This window comes from Bombina bombina, chromosome 11 (assembly GCF_027579735.1).
Source record: "Bombina bombina isolate aBomBom1 chromosome 11, aBomBom1.pri, whole genome shotgun sequence".
Lineage (NCBI taxonomy): Eukaryota > Metazoa > Chordata > Amphibia > Anura > Bombinatoridae > Bombina > Bombina bombina.
The window spans coordinates 40,679,680-40,702,517 of NC_069509.1; the positions used below are offsets into that span (position 1 = coordinate 40,679,680).

The window sequence follows — 22,838 nt, forward strand, 5'->3', positions numbered from 1 at the left end:
CCCAAAGTATTGATCTAGGCCCATTTTGGTATATTTCACGTCACCATTTCACCGCAAAATGCGATCAAATACAAAAATTTGTTCACTTTTTCACAATTTTTTTTCACAAACTTTCGGTTTCTCATTGAAATTATTTACAAACAGCTTGTGCAATTATGGCATAAATGGTTGTAAATGCTTCTCTGGGATCCCCTTTGTTCAGAAATAGCAGACATATATGGCTTTGGCATTGCTTTTTGGTAATTAGAAGGCCGCTAAATGCCACTGCGCACCACACGTGTATTATGCCCAGCAGTGAAGGTTAATTAGGGAGCATGTAGGGAGCTTTTTGGGGTAATTTTATCTTTAGTGTAGTAAACAACCCAAAGTATTGATCTAGGCCCATTTTGGTATATTTCATGCCACCGTTTCATCGCCAAATGCAATCAAATAAAAAAAAATGTTAAATTTTTCACAATTTTAGGTTTCTCACTGAAATCATTTACAAACAGCTTGTGCAATTATGGCACAAATGGTTGTAAATGCTTCTCTGGGATCCCCTTTGTTCAGAAATAGCAGACATATATGGCTTTGGCATTGCTTTTTGGTAATTAGAAGGCTTCTAAATGCCGCTGTGCACCACACGTGTATTATGCCCAACAGTGCAGGGGTTAATTAGGGAGCTTGTAGGGTTAATTTTAGCTTTAGTGTGGTGTAGTAGACAACCCAAAGTATTGATCTAGGCCCATTTTGGTATATTTCATGCCACCATTTCACCGTCAAATGCGATCAAATAAAAAAAATTGTTTCCTTTTTAACAAACCTTTTTCACAAACTTTAGGCTTCTCACTGAAATTATTTACAAACAGCTTGTGCAATTATGGTACAAATGGTTGTAAATGCTTCTCTGGGATCCCCTTTGTTGAGAAATAGCAGACATATATGGCTTTGGCGTTGCTTTTTGGTAATTAGAAGGCCGCTAAATGCCGCTGTGCATCACACGTGTATTATGGCTAGCAGTGAAGGGGTTAATTATGTAGCTTGTAGGGAGCTTGCAGGGTTAATTTTAGCTTTAGTGTAGAGATCAGCCTCCCACCTGAAACATCAGACCCCCTAATCCCTCCCAAACAGCTCTCTTCCCTCCCCCACCCCACAATTGTCCCTGCCATCTTAAAGGGACACTGAACCCGATTTTTTTCTTTTGTGATTCAGATAGAGCACGCAATTTTAAGCAACTTTCTAATTTACTCCTATTATCAGTTTTTCTTTGTTCTCTTGCTAGCTTTATTTGAAAAAGAAGGCATCTAAGCTTTTTTTTGTTCAGAACTGTGGACAGCATTTTTTATTGGTGCATGAATTTATCCACCAATCAGCAAGAACAACCCAGGTTGTTCACCAAAAATGGGCCGGCATCTAAACTTACATTCTTGCATTTCAAATAAAGATATCAAGAGAATGAATTAAATTTGATAATAGGAGTAAATTAGAAAGTTGCTTAAAATTGCATGCTCTATCTGAATTACGAATTAAATTTTTTGGGTTCAGTGTCCCTTTAAGTACTGGCAGAAAATAAAAGGTATATTTGGGCTTTTTTGTGTAGTGTAGTGGTTCCCACCCGCTCCCGCCCCGTGCACGCGCCCGCCCACCGCCCCCCGTGCACGCGTGTGTGTCCGTGTGCGCCCCAGTCGGTCCCGCCCCCAATCCCGTCCCCCTCCACATCACAAGGCCCATCGATGGCCAACCACCCGCCTCCCATGTCGGCTCCCACCCACCAACGATACTGGCCATCGATGTCCGGTGCAGAGAGGGCCACAGAGTGGCTCTCTCTGCATTGGATGGCCATGCAGGGTTATTGCAGGATGCCTCAATATCGAGGCATCACTGCAATAACCGGAAACCGTCTGGAAGCGATCAGGATCGCTTCCACCGCTTTCAGAGACTGAGGATGTGCAGGGTACGTGTTTGATTGTTAAGGGTATTTTTTTGGAGGACGTACCCTACACGTCCTCGGTCGTTAAGGGGTTAAAGGAACAGTGACCAGTCAAAATCTTTATTTAACCCTTTTGGTTGCAAGGAATCTAGCTTCCTAATCCAAAACATTTTCTCTTTTTTTCAACATCAATTCCCTATCACCTCCCCTCCTGGGTCTAGCCACATGTTCTATTATTTGAAATCGCAATTGGCTAATATTATGGCCCATGGAGAGGAAGTGATGGGAAAGTGGGGCGTCCCTGTTATTAGTTCTAATATTGGATTTATGTTCAGTCAACCTTTCTCTGACCTCCCTAGTAGTTTCACCTACATAGATTCTGGCACACGGGCACTTAATAATATATATCACATGTGTACTCCTACATGTAAGATAATCATTTATTTTATACTGTGTCCCATTTATAGGATGAAGAAAATGTTCTCCTTTGATAATAGAGCTACAATGACTGCAGTGTAAACAGGGATAACACCCTGTTCTGTTGGATCCTATATATGTTTGTGTACTTAATTTCTCACTTCCTACATCAGCATTGACTAAAATATCTTTTAAGCTCTTATTTCTCCTGTTAAGTGTAGTCAGTCCACGGGTCATCCATTACTTATGGGATTATATCTCCTCCCTAACAGGAAGTGCAAGAGGATCACCCAAGCAGAGCTGCTATATAGCTCCTCCCCTCTACGTCACACCCAGTCATTCTCTTGCACCTAACTAATAGATAGGACGTGTGAGAGGACTGTGGTTGTTAAACTTAGTTTTTTATTCTTCAATCAAAAGTTTGTTATTTTAAACAGCACCGGAGTGTGTTGTTTTTTCTCAGGCAGTATTAGAAGAAGAATCTACCTGAGTTGGGTATGATCTTAGCGGACGTAACTAAGATCCATTTGCTGTTCTCGGCCATTCTGAGGAGCGAGGTAACTTCAGAACAGGGGACAGCGGGCAGGGTTCACCTGCAAAGAGGTATGTTGCAGTATATTATTTTCTATGGAATGGAATTGACTAGAAAATACTGCTAATACCGATGTAATGTAAGTGCAGCCTTAAATGCAGTAGTAGCAACTGGTATCAGGCTGATATGTATGTATATTTACACTGAAGTATTTCTGGGGAATGGCACTTCACTAAGAAACTACTGTATACATATAAATTATAGCCTATTCTGCAGTGAAAGCGACTAGCAACAGGCTTTTTAATAACATTTCTTAAATTTATGTTTAAAACGTTTACTGGCATGTTAATCGTTTTTTTCTCTGAGGTACTTGGTAAAAATTTTTATGGGCTTTATTTTCCACATGGCTATCGTTTGTTTTTGAATAGAATCAGTTTACTGAGCTTCCCCACTGTTGTATTATGTGTGGGAGGGGCCTATTTTGGCGCTTTATTGCGCACTAGAAATTCAGTCACAGTCTTCCTTGTTCTCCCTGCATGATCCAGGACGTCTCTACAGAGCTCAGGGGTCTCCAAATCTAGTTTTGAGGGAGGTAATCACTCACAGCAGACCTGTGAGATTGTGCTTTGACTGTGATAAAAACGGCTATACATTTTAATTGTTATCCGGTTTTGATATTAAGGGGTTAATCATCCATTTGCTAGTGGGTGCAATCCTTTGCTAAATTATTGCATTTACTGTGAAAATTTTGTTGCTATAACTAATCCGGTTCCTTGTTATTTCAACTGTGACAGTTTTTTTGTGTGCTTCTTAAAGGCACAGTAACGTTTTTTATATTGCTTGAAAATTTAGTTGATAAGTATTTTCCAAGCTTGCTAGTCTAATTGCTAGTTTGTTTAAACATGTCTGACACAGAGGAATCTCTTTGTGCTATATGTTCAAAAGCCAATGTGGAGCCCAATAGAAATTTGTGTACTAATTGCATTGATGCTACTTTAAGTAAAAACCAATCTGTACATGTAAAGAAATTTTCACCAGACAACGAGGGGAAAGTTATGCCGACTAACTCTCCTCACGTGTCAGTACCTGCATCTCCCGCTCAGGAGGTGCGTGATATTGTGGCGCCAAGTACATCAGGGCGGCCATTACAAATCACTTTGCAAGACATGGCTAATGTTATGACTGAAGTTTTATCTAAATTGCCAGAACTTAGGGGTAAACGCGACCACTCTGGGATGAGAACAGAGTGCGCTGATAATACTAGGGCCATGTCTGATACTGCGTCACAATTTGCAGAACATGAAGACGGAGAGCTTCATTCTGTGGGTGACGGATCTAATCCAAATAAACTGGATTCAGACATTTCAAATTTTAAATTTAAGCTTCAGAACCTCCGTGTGTTACTAGGGGAGGTATTAGCGGCTCTGAATGATTGTAGCACGGTTGCAATCCCAGAGAAAATATGTAGGCTGGATAAATATTTCGCGGTACCGACGTGTACTGACGTTTTTCCTATACCTAAAAGGCTTACAGAAATTGTTAACAAGGAGTGGGATAGACCCGGTGTGCCCTTCTCACCCCCTCCTATATTTAGAAAAATGTTTCCAATAGACGCCACCACACGGGACTTATGGCAGACGGTCCCTAAGGTGGAGGGAGCAGTTTCTACTTTAGCTAAGCGTACCACTATCCCGGTGGAGGATAGCTGTGCTTTTTCAGATCCAATGGATAAAAAGTTAGAGGGTTACCTTAAGAAAATGTTTGTTCAGCAAGGTTTTATATTACAACCCCTTGCATGCATTGCGCCTGTCACAGCGGCGGCGGCATTCTGGTTTGAGTCTCTGGAAGAGACCCTTAGCTCAGCTCCATTGGATGAGATTATAGACAAGCTTAGAGTCCTTAAGCTAGCTAATTCATTTATTTCTGATGCCGTAGTACATTTAACTAAACTTACGGCTAAGAATTCCGGATTCGCCATTCAGGCGCGCAGAGCGCTGTGGCTTAAATCCTGGTCAGCTGACGTGACTTCTAAATCTAAATTGCTTAACATACCTTTCAAGGGGCAGACATTATTCGGGCCCGGTTTGAAAGAAATTATCGCTGACATTACTGGAGGTAAGGGCCATGCCCTGCCTCAAGACAGAGCCAAACCAAGGGCTAGACAGTCTAATTTTCGTGCCTTTCGTAACTTCAAGGCAGGAACAGCATCAACTTCCTCCGCTCCAAAACAGGAGGGAACTGTTGCTCGCTACAGACAGGGCTGGAAACCTAACCAGACCTGGAACAAGGGCAAGCAGGCCAGAAAACCTGCTGCTGCCCCTAAGACAGCATGAAGTGAGGGCCCCCAATCCGGAAGCGGATCTAGTGGGGGGCAGACTTTCTCTCTTCGCCCAGGCTTGGGCAAGAGATGTCCAGGATCCCTGGGCGTTAGAGATCATATCTCAGGGATATCTTCTGGACTTCAAAGCTTCTCCTCCAAAAGGGAGATTTCATCTTTCAAGGTTGTCAACAAACCAGATAAAGAAAGAGGCATTTCTATGCTGTGTACAAGATCTTTTTCTAATGGGAGTGATTCGGAACACGGACAAGGGTTTTACTCAAATCTGTTTGTGGTTCCCAAGAAAGAAGGAACCTTCAGACCAATCTTGGATTTAAAGATCCTAAACAAATTCCTAAGAGTTCCATCGTTCAAAATGGAAACTATTCGGACAATCTTACCCATGATCTAAAAGGGTCAGTACATGACCACAGTGGATTTAAAGGATGCCTACCTTCACATACCGATTCACAAAGATCATTATCGGTACCTAAGGTTTGCCTTTCTAGACAGGCATTACCAGTTTGTAGCTCTTCCCTTCGGGTTAGCTACTGCTCCAAGAATCTTCACAAAGGTTCTGGGTTCTCTTCTGGCGGTACTAAGACCACGAGGAATATCGGTAGCTCCGTACCTAGACGACATTCTGATACAAGCGTCAAGTTTCCAAGTTGCCAAGTCTCATACAGAGTTAGTACTGGCATTTCTAAGGTCACATGGGTGGAAGGTGAACGAAGAAAAGAGTTCTCTATTGCCACTCACAAGAGTTCCCTTCTTAGGGACTCTTATAGATTCGCTAGAAATGAAAATTTACCTGACAGAGGACAGGTTAACAAAACTTCTAAATGCTTGCCGTGTCCTTCATTCCATTCCACACCCGTCAGTGGCTCAATGCATGGAGGTAATCGGTTTAATGGTAGCGGCAATGGACATAGTACCCTTTGCACGCCTACATCTCAGACCACTACAATTGTGCATGCTAAGTCAGTGGAATGGGGATTACTCAGATTTGTCCCCTATGCTGAATCTGGATCAGGAGACCAGAAATTCTCTTCTATGGTGGCTCTCTCGGCCACATCTGTCCAAGGGGATGCCCTTCAGCAGACCAGATTGGACGATTGTAACAACAGACGCCAGCCTGTTAGGTTGGGGCGCTGTCTGGAATTCCCTTAAGACTCAGGGATCATGGACTCAGGAGGAGAGTCTCCTCCCCATAAACATTCTGGAATTAAGAGCAGTTTTCAATGCCCTTCTAGCTTGGCCTCAGTTAGCAACTCTGAGGTTCATCAGGTTTCAGTCGGACAACATCACGACTGTGGCTTACATAAACCATCAAGGAGGGACAAGGAGTTCCCTAGCAATGATGGAAGTCTCAAAGATAATTCACTGGGCAGAGTCTCAATCTTGCCACCTATCAGCGATCCACATCCCAGGCGTGGAGAACTGGGAGGCGGATTTTCTAAGTCGCCAGACTTTTCATCCGGGGGAGTGGGAACTTCATCCGGAGGTCTTTGCCCAAATACTTCGACGTTGGGGCAAGCCGGATCTGGATCTCATGGCGTCTCGCCAGAACGCCAAGCTTCCTTGTTACGGTTCCAGGTCCAGGGACCCAGGAGCGGTTCTGATAGATGCTCTGACAGCACCTTGGGCCTTCAACATGGCTTATGTGTTTCCACCCTTCCCGATGCTTCCTCGATTGATTGCCAGGATCAAACAGGAGAGAGCATCGGTGATTCTGATAGCACCTGCGTGGCCACGCAGGACCTGGTATGCAGATCTAGTGGACATGTCGTCCTGTCCACCCTGGTCCCTACCTCTGAGACAGGACCTTCTAATTCAGGGTCCTTTCAAACATCAAAATCGAATTTCTCTGAGGCTGACTGCATGGAGATTGAACGCTTGATTTTATCAAAGCGTGGATTTTCAGAGTCAGTAATTGATACCTTGATACAGGCTAGGAAACCTGTTACCAGGAAAATTTACCATAAAATATGGCGTAAATACTTACATTGGTGCGAATCCAAGAGTTACTCATGGAGTAAGGTTAGGATTCCTAGGATATTGGCCTTTCTACAAGAAGGTTTAGAAAAGGGTTTGTCTGCTAGTTCTTTAAAGGGACAGATCTCAGCTCTGTCCATCCTTTTACACAAACGTCTGTCAGAAGTTCCAGACGTTCAGGCTTTTTGTCAGGCTTTGGCCAGGATTAAGCCTGTGTTTAAGACTGTTGCTCCGCCGTGGAGCTTAAACTTAGTTCTTAACGTTTTACAGGGTGTTCCTTTTGAACCCCTTCATTCCATTGATATCAAGCTGTTATCTTGGAAAGTTCTGTTTTTAATGGCTATTTCCTCGGCTCGAAGAGTCTCTGAGTTATCGGCCTTACATTGTGATTCTCCTTATCTGATTTTTCATTCAGACAAGGTAGTTCTGCGTACTAAACCTGGGTTCTTACCTAAGGTAGTCACTAACAGGAATATCAATCAAGAGATTGTTGTTCCATCATTGTGCCCTAACCCTTCTTCAAAGAAGGAACGACTTCTACACAATCTAGACGTAGTCCATGCCCTGAAATTTTATTTACAGGCAACCAAAGATTTTCGCCAAACTTCTTCCCTGTTTGTCGTTTATTCTGGACAGAGGAGAGGTCAAAAAGCTTCTGCTACCTCCCTCTCTTTCTGGCTTCGTAGTATAATACGTTTAGCCTATGAGACTGCTGGACAGCAGCCTCCTGAAAGGATTACAGCTCATTCTACGAGAGCTGTGGCTTCCACTTGGGCCTTTAAGAATGAGGCCTCTGTTGAACAGATTTGCAAGGCTGCAACTTGGTCTTCACTTCATACTTTTTCCAAATTTTACAAATTTGACACTTTTGCTTCTTCTGAGGCTGTTTTTGGGAGAAAGGTTCTTCAGGCAGTGGTTCCTTCCGTGTAAAGATCCTGCCTGTCCCTCCCGTCATCCGTGTACTTTTAGCTTTGGTATTGGTATCCCATAAGTAATGGATGACCCGTGGACTGACTACACTTAACAGGAGAAAACAAAATTTATGCTTACCTGATAAATTCCTTTCTCCTGTAGTGTAGTCAGTCCACGGCCCGCCCTGTTTTCTATGGCAGGTCTAGATTTTAAATTAAACTCCAGTCACCACTGCACCCTATAGTTTCTCCTTTCTCGTTTGATTTCGGTCGAATGACTGGGTGTGACGTAGAGGGGAGGAGCTATATAGCAGCTCTGCTTGGGTGATCCTCTTGCACTTCCTGTTAGGGAGGAGATATAATCCCATAAGTAATGGATGACCCGTGGACTGACTACACTACAGGAGAAAGGAATTTATCAGGTAAGCATAAATTTTGTTTTTTCTTATATGCTGTCATTGGTCTGTCCCTAATGATAAGCAAGTCAGTCAGGAATGGGTGGTATAAGGGTAAAGCAAACTCTCATCATTTGTGCAAACTTTATAAGACTATGGGGCATATTTATCAAGGTCTGGCGGACCTGATCCGACACTGCGGATCAGGTCTGCCAGACCTCGCTGAATATGGCGAGCAATACGCTCGCCGTATTCAGCATTGCACCAGCAGCTCACAAGAGCTGCTGTTGCAACGCCGCCCCTGCAGACTCGCGGCCAATGGGCCGCCAGCAGGGGGTGTCAATCAACCCGATCGTACTCGATCGGGTTGTATTGTGGCTCAATCTTTGTGTCCACTGCTTCATAACATGGGACATCAAGCTCTATACGGAGCTTGTTAAATAGAGCCCATTAAGTGGTCAACAGAAAACATTTGGTATATTAATGAATAGTATGTGTATCTATTTTTATACAGCATAAGCTACAATTTATTAAAACGTCTTTACATTTATATGCTGCTGGAACAATTTTAAATTATGATTTTCTAATATTATGTTACTACTACTTTTTCTAACACTGCCCTACACAACAATTTTCATATAACAAGTAACAAAAAACAAAGTCATTGTAGAGGCTGTTGCAGTTTACTCCCAGTAAAACTGCACTTCTCAGGTCAATATTCCCAAATGATAGGGTGATAAATAACAGAAAACAAAGGGGCCAATTTATCAAAGCCCGAATGCTTCTTATTCCGTGCAAGCCTTCAGGCTCACCTTCTAATCAGGTTGATTGACACACCTTGCGGCCGATTGAATGTGCAGAGGGTATCATATTCACTTATTCCTACTTTTCTTATTTCTGATTCCCCTTGTCCTGCTGTAGCATATAATATGTAAAAAACAAACTACCTTGTAAAGGTATGGCTGTTAGTACCTTTAAGAAGTTGGGCTGCTACAGTAATAAATGTGCCACCTCCATAGTAACTGCAAAACAATTGTGTGTAAGAGAGATTGAGGCATTTTTAACAAATGTCTGTCGGACCTGATCCGACAGTGTGGCTCAGGTCCGACAGACCTCGCTGAATGCGGAGAGCAATACGCTCTCCGTATTCAGCATTGCACCAGCAGCTCGGCCGCCAGCAGGGGGTGTCAATCAACCTGATCGTACTCAATCGGGTTTAATTCTGGCGATTCCTGTCCGCCTCATCAGAGCAGGCGGACAGGGTTATGGAGCAGCGGTCTTTAGACCGCTTCTCCATAACTTGTGTTTCTGGCGAGTCTGAAGACTCGCCAGAAACACGGGCCCACAAGCTCCATTCAGAGCTTGATAGATAGGCCTCTTTGTGTGTGTTAGATATAGAGAATATGAGAGTGAGAAATAGGATGGGTGTCAGAGAGTGAGAGAAACTGTGTGAGTGTTTAAAAGTGTGTGAGTCTTATTTGTAAGAGTGTGTGAGAGTTAGTTTGTGTGAGTTTGTAAGATTGTGAGAGTTAGTTTGTGTGAGTGTGTAAGATTGTGAGAGTTAGTTTGTGTGTATCTGTGATTGTGTGCATATATATCTGAGTGTGGGTATATCCCTGGCTTTATATGTATGTGTGCATTTATTCCTGCCTCAGCTTGCTGCCAAGTGAACAAGAATATTCTCTTGTTAGGTATAAGAATAAGTTTACAATATTTTTTACTATAATTGTATACAATTAATGTTTTATTCTTAATACTAATGTATATTAGAAGCATAATACAAGTTTATGTATTACATTGTGCAAATTTGGCGTTGAAAAAGTTGGACCACTAAGACATTTCATAGGACCACTAGCTCTTGGGCAACTTTTTTTTTCAACCCCTGTTTATATATATATATATATATATATATATATATATATATATATATATATATATATATATATATATATATATATATATATATATATATATATATATATATATGTGTGTATGTGTATATATATATAGATATATAGATATATATATAGCTAGATATGTGCATATAACACTAAAGAAATGACGCTTTGCTACAATGTAAAGTAGTGAGTGCACAGCCTGTATAACAGTGTAAATTTGCTGTCCCCTCAAAATAACTTAACACACAGCCATTAATGTCTAAATCGTTGTCAACAAAAGTGAGTACACCCCTAAGTGGAAATGTCCAAATTGGGCTAAATTAGCCATACAGTCAAGCATGGTGGTGGGAGAGTCATAGTCTGGGCCTGCATGAGTGCTGCCGGCACTAGGGAGCTACAGTTCATTAAGAGAACCATGAATACCAACATGTTCTGTGACATACTGAAGCAGAGCATGATCCCCTCCCTTCGGGGACTGGGCCGCAGGGCAGTGTTCCAAAATGATAACGACCCAAAACACACCTCCAAGACGACCACTGCCTTGCTTAAGAAGCTGAGGGTAAAGGCGATGGACTGGCCAAGCATGTCTCCAGACCTAAACCCTATTGAGCATCTGTGGGGCATCCTCAAGCGGAAAGAGGGAAAGCGCAATGTCACTATCATCCACCAGCTCCGTGATGTCATCATGGAGGAGTGGAAGAGGACTCCAGTGGCAACCTGTGAAGCTCTGGTGAACTCCATGCCCAAGATGGTTAAGGCAGTGCTGGAAAATAATGGTGCTCACCAAAATATTGACACTTTGGGCCCAATTTGGACATTTCCACTTAGGGTTGTACTCACTTTTGTTGCCAACGGTTAGACATTAAAGGCTGTGTGTTGAGTTATTTTGAAGGGACAGCAAATTTACACTGTTATACAGGCTGTACACTCACTACTTTAAATTGTAGCAAAGTGTCATTTTTTCAGTGTTGTCACATGAAAAGATATAATAAAATATTTACAAAAATGTGAGGGGTGTACTCACTTTTGTGAGATACTGTATATATAAACATAGATAGATATGTGTGTGTATATACAGTATATATATATATATATATATATATATATATATATATATCTACAGTATATATTCACTCACACACATATATATATATACGTATATATATTTATATGTATATTTATATATATATATATATATATATATATATATGTATGTGTGTGTGTATAATTAAATATTGTAGAATTAAACACACTATCCACTATCTTTGATAAAGCGCAGGTTGTTCTGTGCGAAACGTATCAGAGAATATGGCTTTAAGATCCTTCTGTCTGGTTTTTAACATGTTACAATGAAGTATTTTTGATTTTAACCCCCTTGGGCTTACTCGCTGCGTTTTGAAATTTTTACTGTTTAGGGTGGTGTTTGCTACCTTATCCTCTAACCGAAAGGTAAAGTTTTGTTTGGATTTATAGTGAGGTCAGAAGAAGGAAGGACCTGGAAGATATAACAAATACAATATCCGCCACCGTTCAGTGGTGAGTGCATTGTTTTATTACTTGTCTATTCTGTTGTTACTGGACTTGTCCCACAAACAGACGGAAGTTGAGGATGCTGCATATTTTGTACTCCTCATGGTTGCCAACCGGAATGGGATGAGGAGCTGTAGTGTAATGATTGCACACTAATGGTTTAAGGATCGATAAGTGGAAAACATTGGCGATAGCATGCTAGAAGGAAGGTCGAGGGCGTAGGCAACCGGGTTAACTTTATGGAGAATACGGAAAGGCCCAATGTAACGGGGTGCCAGTTTTGGAGTAGGCACTATGAGGTTGAGGTTATGGAATGACAACCACACCCTATCCCCAAACTGGTAGAAAGGAGCAGGTAGACGCCTTCAGTCCACCTGGAGTTTTTGGTGCTGCATCAAAGCATGAAGGGAATTCTGAATCTGCACCCATGAGGAGTGGAGCAACCCGAAGATGATCCTCCAAAGCCGGAATGTGCTGGGGCGTAAACGAATCGTGTAACACAGATGGCTGTAACCCGTAGGAATAGGGATATTTGGGAGGACGAGTTGATAAAACTGTTCCTAGTAAACTGAGGGTAGTAGACCAGCCCAATTGTTGTGGTGGTCCGAGACATAGCAGTGAAGGAACTGCTCCAGGGCTTGGTTGGACCACTGAGCGGCACCATTAGACTGTGAATGGTAGGTCGAGGAGAAGGAGAGTCGAATTCACAACTAAGTGCAAAAGGCCCACCAGAACCTAGAGACAAACTGGCTACCCTGGTCCGAAAATATCTCCTTAGGTATGCAATGTGAATGGAAGACCTTTCTTGCAAACAATGAGGCAAGCTTCTGAGCTGTGGGCAGCTTTTTTAATGGTATGCAATGGACATCTTGGAAAAATGGTTGACAGCCATGAGGATAATGGTATAAACACGAGATAAAGGAAGGTCAACAATAAAGTCCATGGCTAGGTGGGACCAAGGATGGTTCCCCATTAGGGATAAGTTGTAGAAGGCCCACAGGAAGACGCAAAGGGGACTTGCTTTCACCATGAACGGAAAAGCCAGCCATGTATGCAGCAACATCAGTCGGCCACCAGAATTGCTGAGAAATAGCCCATGTCATCTGATTTTTACCAGGGCGACCGGTAATTTTGGAGTTATGATAGGTTCGCAATAGACTGATGTGCAAATTCTCAGGTACAAAACATTAAGATGATGATTTCTCTGGAGGAGCCATAGGATAAGTGGCCAGAATCTGCTCTCCCAAGGGAGAGTTTAAATTGGTGTGAATAGTTGCCAGGATATGATCAAAGGAATAACTGGAGTAGGCAAGGAATCTTCCCTGGACAACTCAGAAAATTGGCAAGACAACGCATCAGCAATCAAATTTTTTGAGCCAAGCAAATATGAGTCTGCATAATTGAATCGTGAAAGAAACAGGGCCCAAATGGCTTGGTGTGGTGAGAGCTTCTTGGCCTGAGAGAGATAGGTTAAATTCCTATGATCTGTTAGAAAAAGAACAGGAATAGTAATACCTTCAAGCAGAGGTCTCCACTCTTTGAGTGCTAGGATTTTGGCCAATAATTCTCTATTGCACTCTGCTGAAGATAGCTTTTTGGAAAAGAACCCGCAAGGGTGTAGGGGTCCATCTGGCATAGGACGTTGAGACAGGAGGTTTCCTACTCCTGTCTCAGATGCATCAACCTCAAGGATAAAATTTAAGGCAGGGTTGGGGTGAGACAGGATCGGAGCCATAGCAAAAGTGGACTTAAGAATTTTGAAAGCCTTAATAGCAGCAGGAGACCAATGATATGGATCACTGTCTATCTTAGTCAGGGATAGTTTTAATGTTGAGGAAACATTTCTGATAAATTTTCAATAATAGCAAAACCAAGGAAACTTTGGATGGAACAAAGGCCAGCAGGAAGAGGCCATTCTAAAATAGCCGAGACCATTCTGGGGATCCATGAAAAACCCCTCAGAGGAGATAATGTAGTCCAAAAGGTGACCTGGTACTGGTAAAATTCACATTTCTCAAGCTTGCAGAAAAGCCCATACTCGTGTAAACATTGCAGAACTCTACTAACATCCAAACGGTGCAACTCGAGGGAGGAGGAGTAAAATATCATCTAAATAGACTACCATGCATTGTTGTAACATGTTGCGGAGGACATCATTGATAAACTCCTGTAAGACAGTGGGAGCATTGCACAATCCGAAAAACATTAACTTATAATGCCCGCTCCTGGTGTTAAATGCTATCTTCAACTCTTGGCCTTCCTTGATCTTCACGAGATTATATGCACCCTTACTATACCCTTAGGTCGAGATTGATAATGACCGTTGCTCCCTTGAGGTGGTCTTAACTCGCTGCCATTCTTCTTTACAAAGAAAATGCCAGCACTTGCTGTAGAAGTGGACTTGTGAATGAACCCCCAGGAAAGTGCATCCACCACGTACTCTTCCATGGCCCTATTCTCTGCAACAAAGAGAGTTAAGCTTTGCCAGAAGGATGGATTGCACCTGGCTTCAATTCGATAGCACAATCGTAGCATGCACCATATCGAAGACATCCTGATACTCCAGATATTTGGTAGGTAACATGGAGACCGAGGATGTACAAATTAGCTTAACCAGACAGTAGTGTTACATTGAGGAGACCAAGAGAGGATCTCAGCTGTCTGCCAATTGAAGGTTGGGTTATGTTTCTGGAGAGACGGGTAACCCAGAACAATTGGATAGTGCGGAGAGGAAATATCCTGGAAATATAAAGACTCCCTGTGTAGAGCCCTTACAGCCAGGTTGATCAGAATAGTTTTGTGGGTACTATGTGCAGGCTGTATGTGTCTACCATCAATGGCCTCAATGGCCATGGAGCAGTTCAAGGCAACAGAGGAATTTAATTCTCTGAGGCAAATGTACTGTCAATGAAGTAGCCAGTGGCACGGGAATCTACTAGGGACTGAGTGACAGCAGAGGAATCAGCCCAGGAGAGGACAAATTTAATTAATGATTTGTCTCTTTGGAGAACCGGGGATGAGGAAAGTCCACCCAAGGTCTGCACCCGACAGGAGCTTAGGTGCTAGTGTTTCCCGAATGTGTTGGACATCTTTTAAGGAGATGCCCACTGAGACCACAGTAAAGGTATAGGGAAGAATGTGTTGGGAAGAAAATGTGGGAGCCAGTCTGGTAGGATGCCTCCACCGGCATTCCTTAAAGGATGGTGTCACGGATACTGGGGTGCAGGGCTTAAACTCCTACCCCCCTACCATGCCCCCCTCGTTTCTCAGAAGTTTTGGGCTCCTCAGAGCAACCACGATCTCCCAGAGCTTTGGTTTCCCTTGTTTTGATATGTTAACCTGATCTTGAAAGAGCTGAACTCTGACCGATGTATCCCTTTCTGGCCAGCCGGTCGGGCCCCTGGAACTACCGGCTGCCGCACCCAGTGCCCTCCAGGAATCTTTACCTCCGGCCGCTTCAAAGGCCCCTTGCCCCAGAGCTCCACTCTCTTGGGGAGGGTGAGAGATGGGCCAGTTGCCGGAGGTGAGCTCCATCGGGAACCAGGGTTTCTGAGCCCTATTCAGCAGACCGCCCGTTGGCTGGCCGACCCTCTGGGACTGTCGGCCGGCCACATCAGCTCGGATCTCCGGCCCTCTTCAACCCTGGTTGCTCCAGGAGCTCTGCTCTTTTGTGCTCAGTTCCCCATGGGAAGGGCAAGAAGCAGGATGCTCCCTTGGGAACCAGGGGTCCCAGACCCCCCTTTAACACCCATTTCCCAGGGGTCTTCCCGGTGTACGTTTGGTCGCCCATAACTCTCAAGCCACGCTATGGATCACAGTGCTTTTTGGCGGGAAGCAGTTTGAGACCCAGGGCTTTCCAACGACACCATCTCTATACAGCTGGACACTGGGGGCCATTGGACATTATAGAGATGCCAGATTTGGGGAACTGATAAGGCTCTTATCAAGATCAGTTTGTGTATAAATGGCATGTGTTTTTACGAATATATTGTGCTTCCTGTTTAAACCTGAAAGCTAGTCTGTCTAGTTATTTAGGTGGACCCTGCTAAAATCACTTTCTCCGCTACATAGTGGCAGGTTCCAGATATCGTGAGGATCCAATGGCAGAGCTATCCAGTTGGGGTAGCAGGAATCCACCACAGATGGTCTCTCCCTGAGCCTGGTATCGATCAGGTTTAGGAAATAAATGAGAGCCTCAAGCTCACTAGGCAGGTCTCTAGCCGCAATCTCGTCTTTTAGGGTATCGGAGAGGCCACTTGAGAAAGCGGCCACCAGAGCCTCGTTATTCCAGCCCACCTCTGCTGTCAGGGTACAAAATTCAATGGCATACTCAGCAACAGTACATGTACCCTGTCGAATTGACATGACATAGGTGGAATGAGACGGTATATTGAATATTCTACAAAAGGAGGCAAAAAATTGGTGGCAATTATATATTTCCGGTTTATTTTTCTCCCATAGAGCATTCGATCAGGCCAAAGCCTTATCCTAGAACATCAAAATCAGGAATCCCACCTTTGACCTATTGGATGGAAATGCCTGGGGAGCCATTTTGAAGTAAATGCCCACCAGGTTAAAGGGACAGTCTACACTAAAATTGTTATTGTTTAATTTGCACAATTTGCATTGTTTGCACAACCAATATTGTTATATTAATATACTTTATAACATTTAAACCTTTAAATTTCTGCCTGTTTCTAAGCCACTAAAGACAGCCTCTTATCACATGCTTTTTATTAGCAGAAGACTGCTAGTTCATGTGGGCCATATAGATAACATTGTGTTCACGCCCGGGGAGTTATTTAAGATTTAGCACAACACAGCACTAATTGGCTAAAATGCAAGTCAATAGATAATAAATAAAAAGTCATGTGATCAGGGGGCTGTCAGAAGGTGCTTAGAAACAAGGTAATCACAGAGGTTAAAAATATATAAATACAACTGTGTTTGTTATTCAAAACTGGCAAATGGGTAATAAAGGAATGTATCTTTTAAAACAATAACAATTATATTGAAGACTGTCTATTTAAGGAAGCCACAACATTGACTTGGGTAGCCCCCATAACACTGAGGGGGGGGGGGCTGAACCGGTCATATACTTAGCGACAGCTGGTTCAGCAGCGGGCAATAGGGGGAAGCCACAGGCCTAGAAACAACTGGATCAAGATGGGTAGTGCGTGCAAGGATGATCTGCAGTGCCAGAGCAAACTGATCCATACAGTGATCTTGTTGTCCCAGCCTATATACCAACATGGGTAGTGTAGGAATACCTGCACCATCAGGATTCATTGCCCTTGCATAATGTGAAGGAACCTAAAAAACTGACGAAAACAGAAAGTGCAGGTTAAAAAATAAATAGAGTTTATTGAAAATCGCAATAAACCAACAATTAAACGACAATAGGGAAATCCAGGACGTAGTCAGTACCAAGCCAGAGGTCAGATGCCAATGCAGGTAGTCAGTAAAAGCCGAGTCAGGAAATCAGTCAGCCAAAGCCAGGGTCATACACTGAGAACACAATATAGGTGAGCACTTGGTAGGTCTGGACTCACACAAGGGTGGAGACAGAATGGACTGGGTGATGGTTATATAGTAAACTGGTGTTATATCATTACTGAGAGATAAGAAGTTGAAAGAATTTGCTAGTAGTTGCAGAGTGATGATGTTCACTAGTTTGCCCAAAAGAGGGCATGTGAGATTAATGCACAGTGTCAGAACCACTGCAAGAGAATCCAGAAATGGGCCTGCATCCAAGTGAAACAAGGAAGGGTGAGTAACACTGACACTTATAGAAAGCCCCCTAGCACCATAAAAGTTACTCATCATTGTGTTAAACTGTTTCTGTGTGTGTTCTGTAGATATTACTAGAGAATTTGACTAGAAACATTTCTATTATACCACTCTAGGCTTGGGGATCATTTTGCAAACTACACAAGTTATGTATAAATATTTTAATAAGAGGTCATTTTAGCTCTCAACCCTGTCAATGATATACCATGTTCCACCAATAGAACACCCACTTCTTCACTCACAGGCCTCCCTGACTCAGTACCCAGCCTCTTCGCTCCATGTATGGAGCTCTGCAGGGTGTTTGGCCTCCATAAAAGTTCAAGCTCTAGAACCTTTCATGGTTGGGGACCCTACTTCTCTTATTAATCTTTCTTGCTAGGTATAAGCTCTTCTGACAGGTCCCTCCTCCTGTATAGAATGTTATGTATTTTTATATGTTATCAAAAAACATTGTCATTGTATATCCCCATCTTTGTACCCAACGCTATGAAATTTTGCGGCGCTATACAAATAAATGATAATAATACTGCACTTATTTGTACCCACCCCAACCTTATAAAGTGTCCCCTAGCACCATAAACGTTGTGTTAATGTGTTTGTGTGTGTGTTTTGTGGATATAACTAGAAAATGTAATTGGAAACATTTCTATTATGCCACTCTGGGGTCGGGGTCATTTTAAAAATAGAAGTAAATTAGAAAGTTGTTTAAAATTGCATGCTGATTCCGAATCATAAAATCATTTTTGGGAGGGTTTCATATCCCTTAAATAATTGATAATTTTATAATTTGATTGAATGATTTTCTTCTTTGTTTCTTGCTTTTTCTCACAGCTTCACCAACAGTGAAAATGAGTAGGAAAATATTAACTGATTCTAAGCAAACTGTGCTCCAGTGTTCAATCACTGGCTACTATCCCTCTGATGTTAAGGTGACTTGGCTAAAGAATGGGAAAACGCTAACTAATTCAGCTCGGAGCACACCACAGCGGAATTCAGACAGAACCTTTAGAGTAAACAGCACAATGAGCTTTACACCCGCTGAGGTCAGCGATCAACCGGACATTGTGTGTCAAGTGCAACATAATTCCCTAGAGAATCCAATCCAAGCTGGCTTAAAAGTGGATGGAAGTAAGATCAACTGAATTACATTTATTACATTACTATATTTATATCTTGTATTATGGGAAAGTAAAATAATGTAATTACTTGACATTGCTGCTAAAGTTTAGTAATAAATCACTACATCATACTGTAATATGACCCAGATTACAAGTGGCGTGCTAATGATAGCATGGGCTGCTATAGCATTATTGCTGAACCATGATAAAATTAGTGCACAAATTAATTTTACAAGTCCATGAGCGGCCGACATCACTAAATCAATGATATTGCAAGTTGATAGTTGCGGCTAGTGCTCAAGCGAAAGCCAATATAGCACTGGAAGAATTAGGGTTATAAAGGGATAGAGTATATTACAGGATGTTTGACTGGGAATGGCTCAAATGTGCATAAATGTCTAAATATTTGTATGTATATGTGTGTGTGTGTATATATATATATATATATATATATACTGTATATATATATATATATATATATATATATATATATATTTATATACACACACAGGTACAGATCCCCAAATCCGGATTTCCAAAATCCAAACACCAAGATTACAAGTTTTGCGGTATGGTGCGCTATGGCTATACCACTGAAAAATTGGCCATTGCGCATGGAATGGCAGGTCTCCAGTATTACAAGTTGCGGCGGTATAGCTTTAATGCAAACGTTTTAGCCTGTAATGCAACAATTAATTCCGCACTCCAAAAATTACGTTTAAGTGCGGGATTTTCTATACCACTGTATTACAGGTTGTGCGGTCCGACTAAAATACTTTCATTGTAGCCTTTACCGCCCTGATCCATACCACGATCTGAGACCAGTAGTTATGGATTTTGAGAAACAAAAATGTTTCACAAAACTTATAACTAAAATGTTACAACGTACATTAACACCCATAAACTACCTATTAACCCCTAAACCGCCATCCACCCGCATCGCAAATACTATATTAAACTTATTAACCCCTAAATCGACGCCCACCCACATCGCCAACACTAAAAAATCTAGTAACCACTGGCCCCCACATCGCTAATACTATAATACAACTATTAACCACTAAACCACAGGTCCCCCACATCGCAACTAATAAACTAAACCTATTAACCTCTAAAATGCCGACCCCCCACATCGCAACACACTAAATTAAACTATTAACCCCTAAACCCAACACCCCCCTAATTTTAGATTAAATTTACAATATAACTACCTTTAAATAAATAAAAACTTACCTGTGAAATAAAAAAAAACTAAGTTTAAACTATAAAGTAACCTAACATTACTATTTTAAAACAATAAAATTAACGAACAATAAAAAAACTTAAATTACAAATTTTTAAAAATCCTAACACTACGAAAAAATAAAAAAATGTACATTACAAAAAAATAAAAAATCTAAAATTACAAAAAAATAAACAACTCTAAGATTACAAAAATAATAAATGAAATTATCAAAAGTAAGAACAATTAAATCTAATTTAATACCCCTATAAAAATACACCCCCCCAAATAAACCCCCCCTTAAAAGGGCCTTTTGTAGGGCATTGCCCTAAGTTAAACAGCTCTTTTATATAAAAAAATACTAAGTTCCCCCTAACTGTAAACCCCACCACCCAACCAATCCCCCAAAATAAAAAACCTAAGTCTACAAAAAAACAAAGATACCTATTGCCCCTATATGTTAATTTAGTGTTGGCTATGTCGGGGGCTGCGGATTATGGGTGTTTAGACTAGGGGTTTATGTTATGGTGTTAGGTTTTAACATAACTTTTATTTTTCCCCATAGACATCAATGGGGTTGCATTATAGTGATCACCATTCCATTCCGCGATCTCAGGTGTTAGTTTTTTTCTAACACTTTCTCCCCATTGATGTCTATGTCATTTTTTTGCGTTATTTACGCACCCGGTTTAGCGCAACACTTGTAATCTTGGTGAAAGTTTTTAATTAATATTTTTTTGAAAATAATATTATCAAAAATTACTATTTTTCCACGTCTGTATGTCACGAAAGTATTAAAAAAACAATATAAAACTACATTTAGGTTACATGTATAAGCTGTATTATTACATGTAAATATTGTCTAAATGACATAAGATATTATTGTTTACACTTCCATCCCCTCCAAACTGTCCCATTTTTTAGATGCAATTATTCAAAAATCTAAACTTTTCCGGTCCCAAGCAGTTTGGATAAAAAGTTTTCTACAGCCCTTCCCATTTAAATAACTTGAAATATGCAATGTCATTTTAAAACAATTTTAATATGTGTTTACGTGTTTTTAATAGAAATACTTGAAACTCCTATGTTCTTCACTTAAAGAAAAATGTATTTTTATTTGTAAATATAAATTTTTATATATACTCTATATATATAAAATCTGTATATTTTCATAAAGATATATATTTTACAAAAAAATATACAGAAATGTTATATAAAAAGAAAAGAAAAAGAAAAAGAACAGTTCCTTGTACGTGTAGAACATAGGAAGTAGAAGTATTCCTAATGCATCTTTGCGAGCGATAAACAGAAAGGGCATTCCCATAGAAGTCAGTGGTTAAAGGGAGTTAGCGCGGCGGTCGTGATATCTGAACTCCTAAGTTAGTGCGCCTGATTCTTTCACTCACACACTAACTTTTTACTTTCAACTTTTAATACCAACACTGTTATTGTTACTGTTATTGTTTTACTTTGAGTGCAGTTAGCGCTCACGAGTAATACAAAAATTATTGCTCCACTTGTAATGTAGCCCAAAATAATTTTTATTCATTGAACTATATCTGTGTTTCTCTCCAGCTTTTCCTTCTGTGCAGATTTTCTCCTCACCAGTTCAGAAGAATGTGGAAGAAAAGTTTATGTGTGAAGTGAGTGGACTCGACCCTAAATTTGTCAACGTGAACTGGCTGCAGAGTGGGAGGGATATAGAGATGAAGAACATTAGTGCAAGCTCTGCTCTCTATTACTCCTTAAGAACAACTATAAACAGAGAACTTGATACTAATATCTCTTGTGTGGTACAACATGAGTCACTGTCTGATCATATCTCTAATACAATACAACTGAAAGGTGATGGTGAGTACATATTACTCTGGAAGTCAATTAGAAAATAAACCCTTTATTAAGGCTACTTTATTCAATACATGTGATTACCAGTGGTGTTTTTTAGGGGTGTTGGGGGGTGTTCTATACTTCTATTACTGTAGTACCCCCATACCTCAGCTGCCCAGATACTGTATATGCATTGTAGTACTTTTACAAGTTGCATAGAGAGAGGTTAAGGAGGGAGAAGGGGCATTTAAAATATACATTTAAGTAAGATGACCCCCCGTATATTCTACACCCTAAGTGCTAGATTACAAGAGGAGTGCTAATTTCTCGGGCGTCCACAACTGGGCAAATTTTTCTTAAAAAGAAAAAAATAAAGATCAAGGGGTCAAGTTGAAGGTTAGTAGATTCAGGAGTAATTCACGGAAACTACTTTAAAGAAAGGGTGATTGATTCATAGAATGCACTTCCACAAATGACAAACACTGTGTAGGACTTCAAGGATGCCTGTGATAAACATAAGGCTTTCATACAAACTAGATATGTTAATAATTTTAGGAAAACTTGTTGGGCCTTTGGATCTTATCCACCATCCAAATCTGTGTTTCTATGTTTTATATTAAATAGAGAATAACCTCTTTCAAATGAGATGATTGCTAGTAGTGGAATAATAACTTTATTTATTGACACAATACCCAGTATAGACGGTGCATAGAGACAATCTGATGCTTTCACACTAAACCTGACACTTCATCAAGTGACCCTTTAGCAGAATGAGGAGAGTTTCACTAACACAACTTATTTTCCTGAAGTCCTTTGTTTGTTGGGGAATTTAGATATTTCTCCTTCCAAGTAAACCCTTAGGGGTGGATTTAATAAAGGTCGAGTGGACATTATTCAATGTAGTGAATCATGTCCGCTCAACTTCGCTAAATGCTAACAGCATACACTGTCGGCATTTAACATCGCACAAGCATTTC

At 41.2% G+C, this 22,838-nt stretch overlaps 1 protein-coding gene across 2 annotated transcripts in view; it reads left to right on the forward strand.

The window, feature by feature from the left end:
• The window catches only part of LOC128642025 (uncharacterized), a 135,691-nt gene that overhangs the window by 32,195 nt on the left and 80,658 nt on the right, over positions 1–22,838 (forward strand). For both annotated transcript variants that reach the window (XM_053694665.1, XM_053694666.1), the window contains exons 4-5: positions 18,526–18,822; positions 21,610–21,885. In XM_053694665.1, the coding sequence (XP_053550640.1) occupies positions 18,526–18,822; positions 21,610–21,885 (573 nt within the window). The remainder of the gene's footprint in view (positions 1–18,525; positions 18,823–21,609; positions 21,886–22,838) is intronic.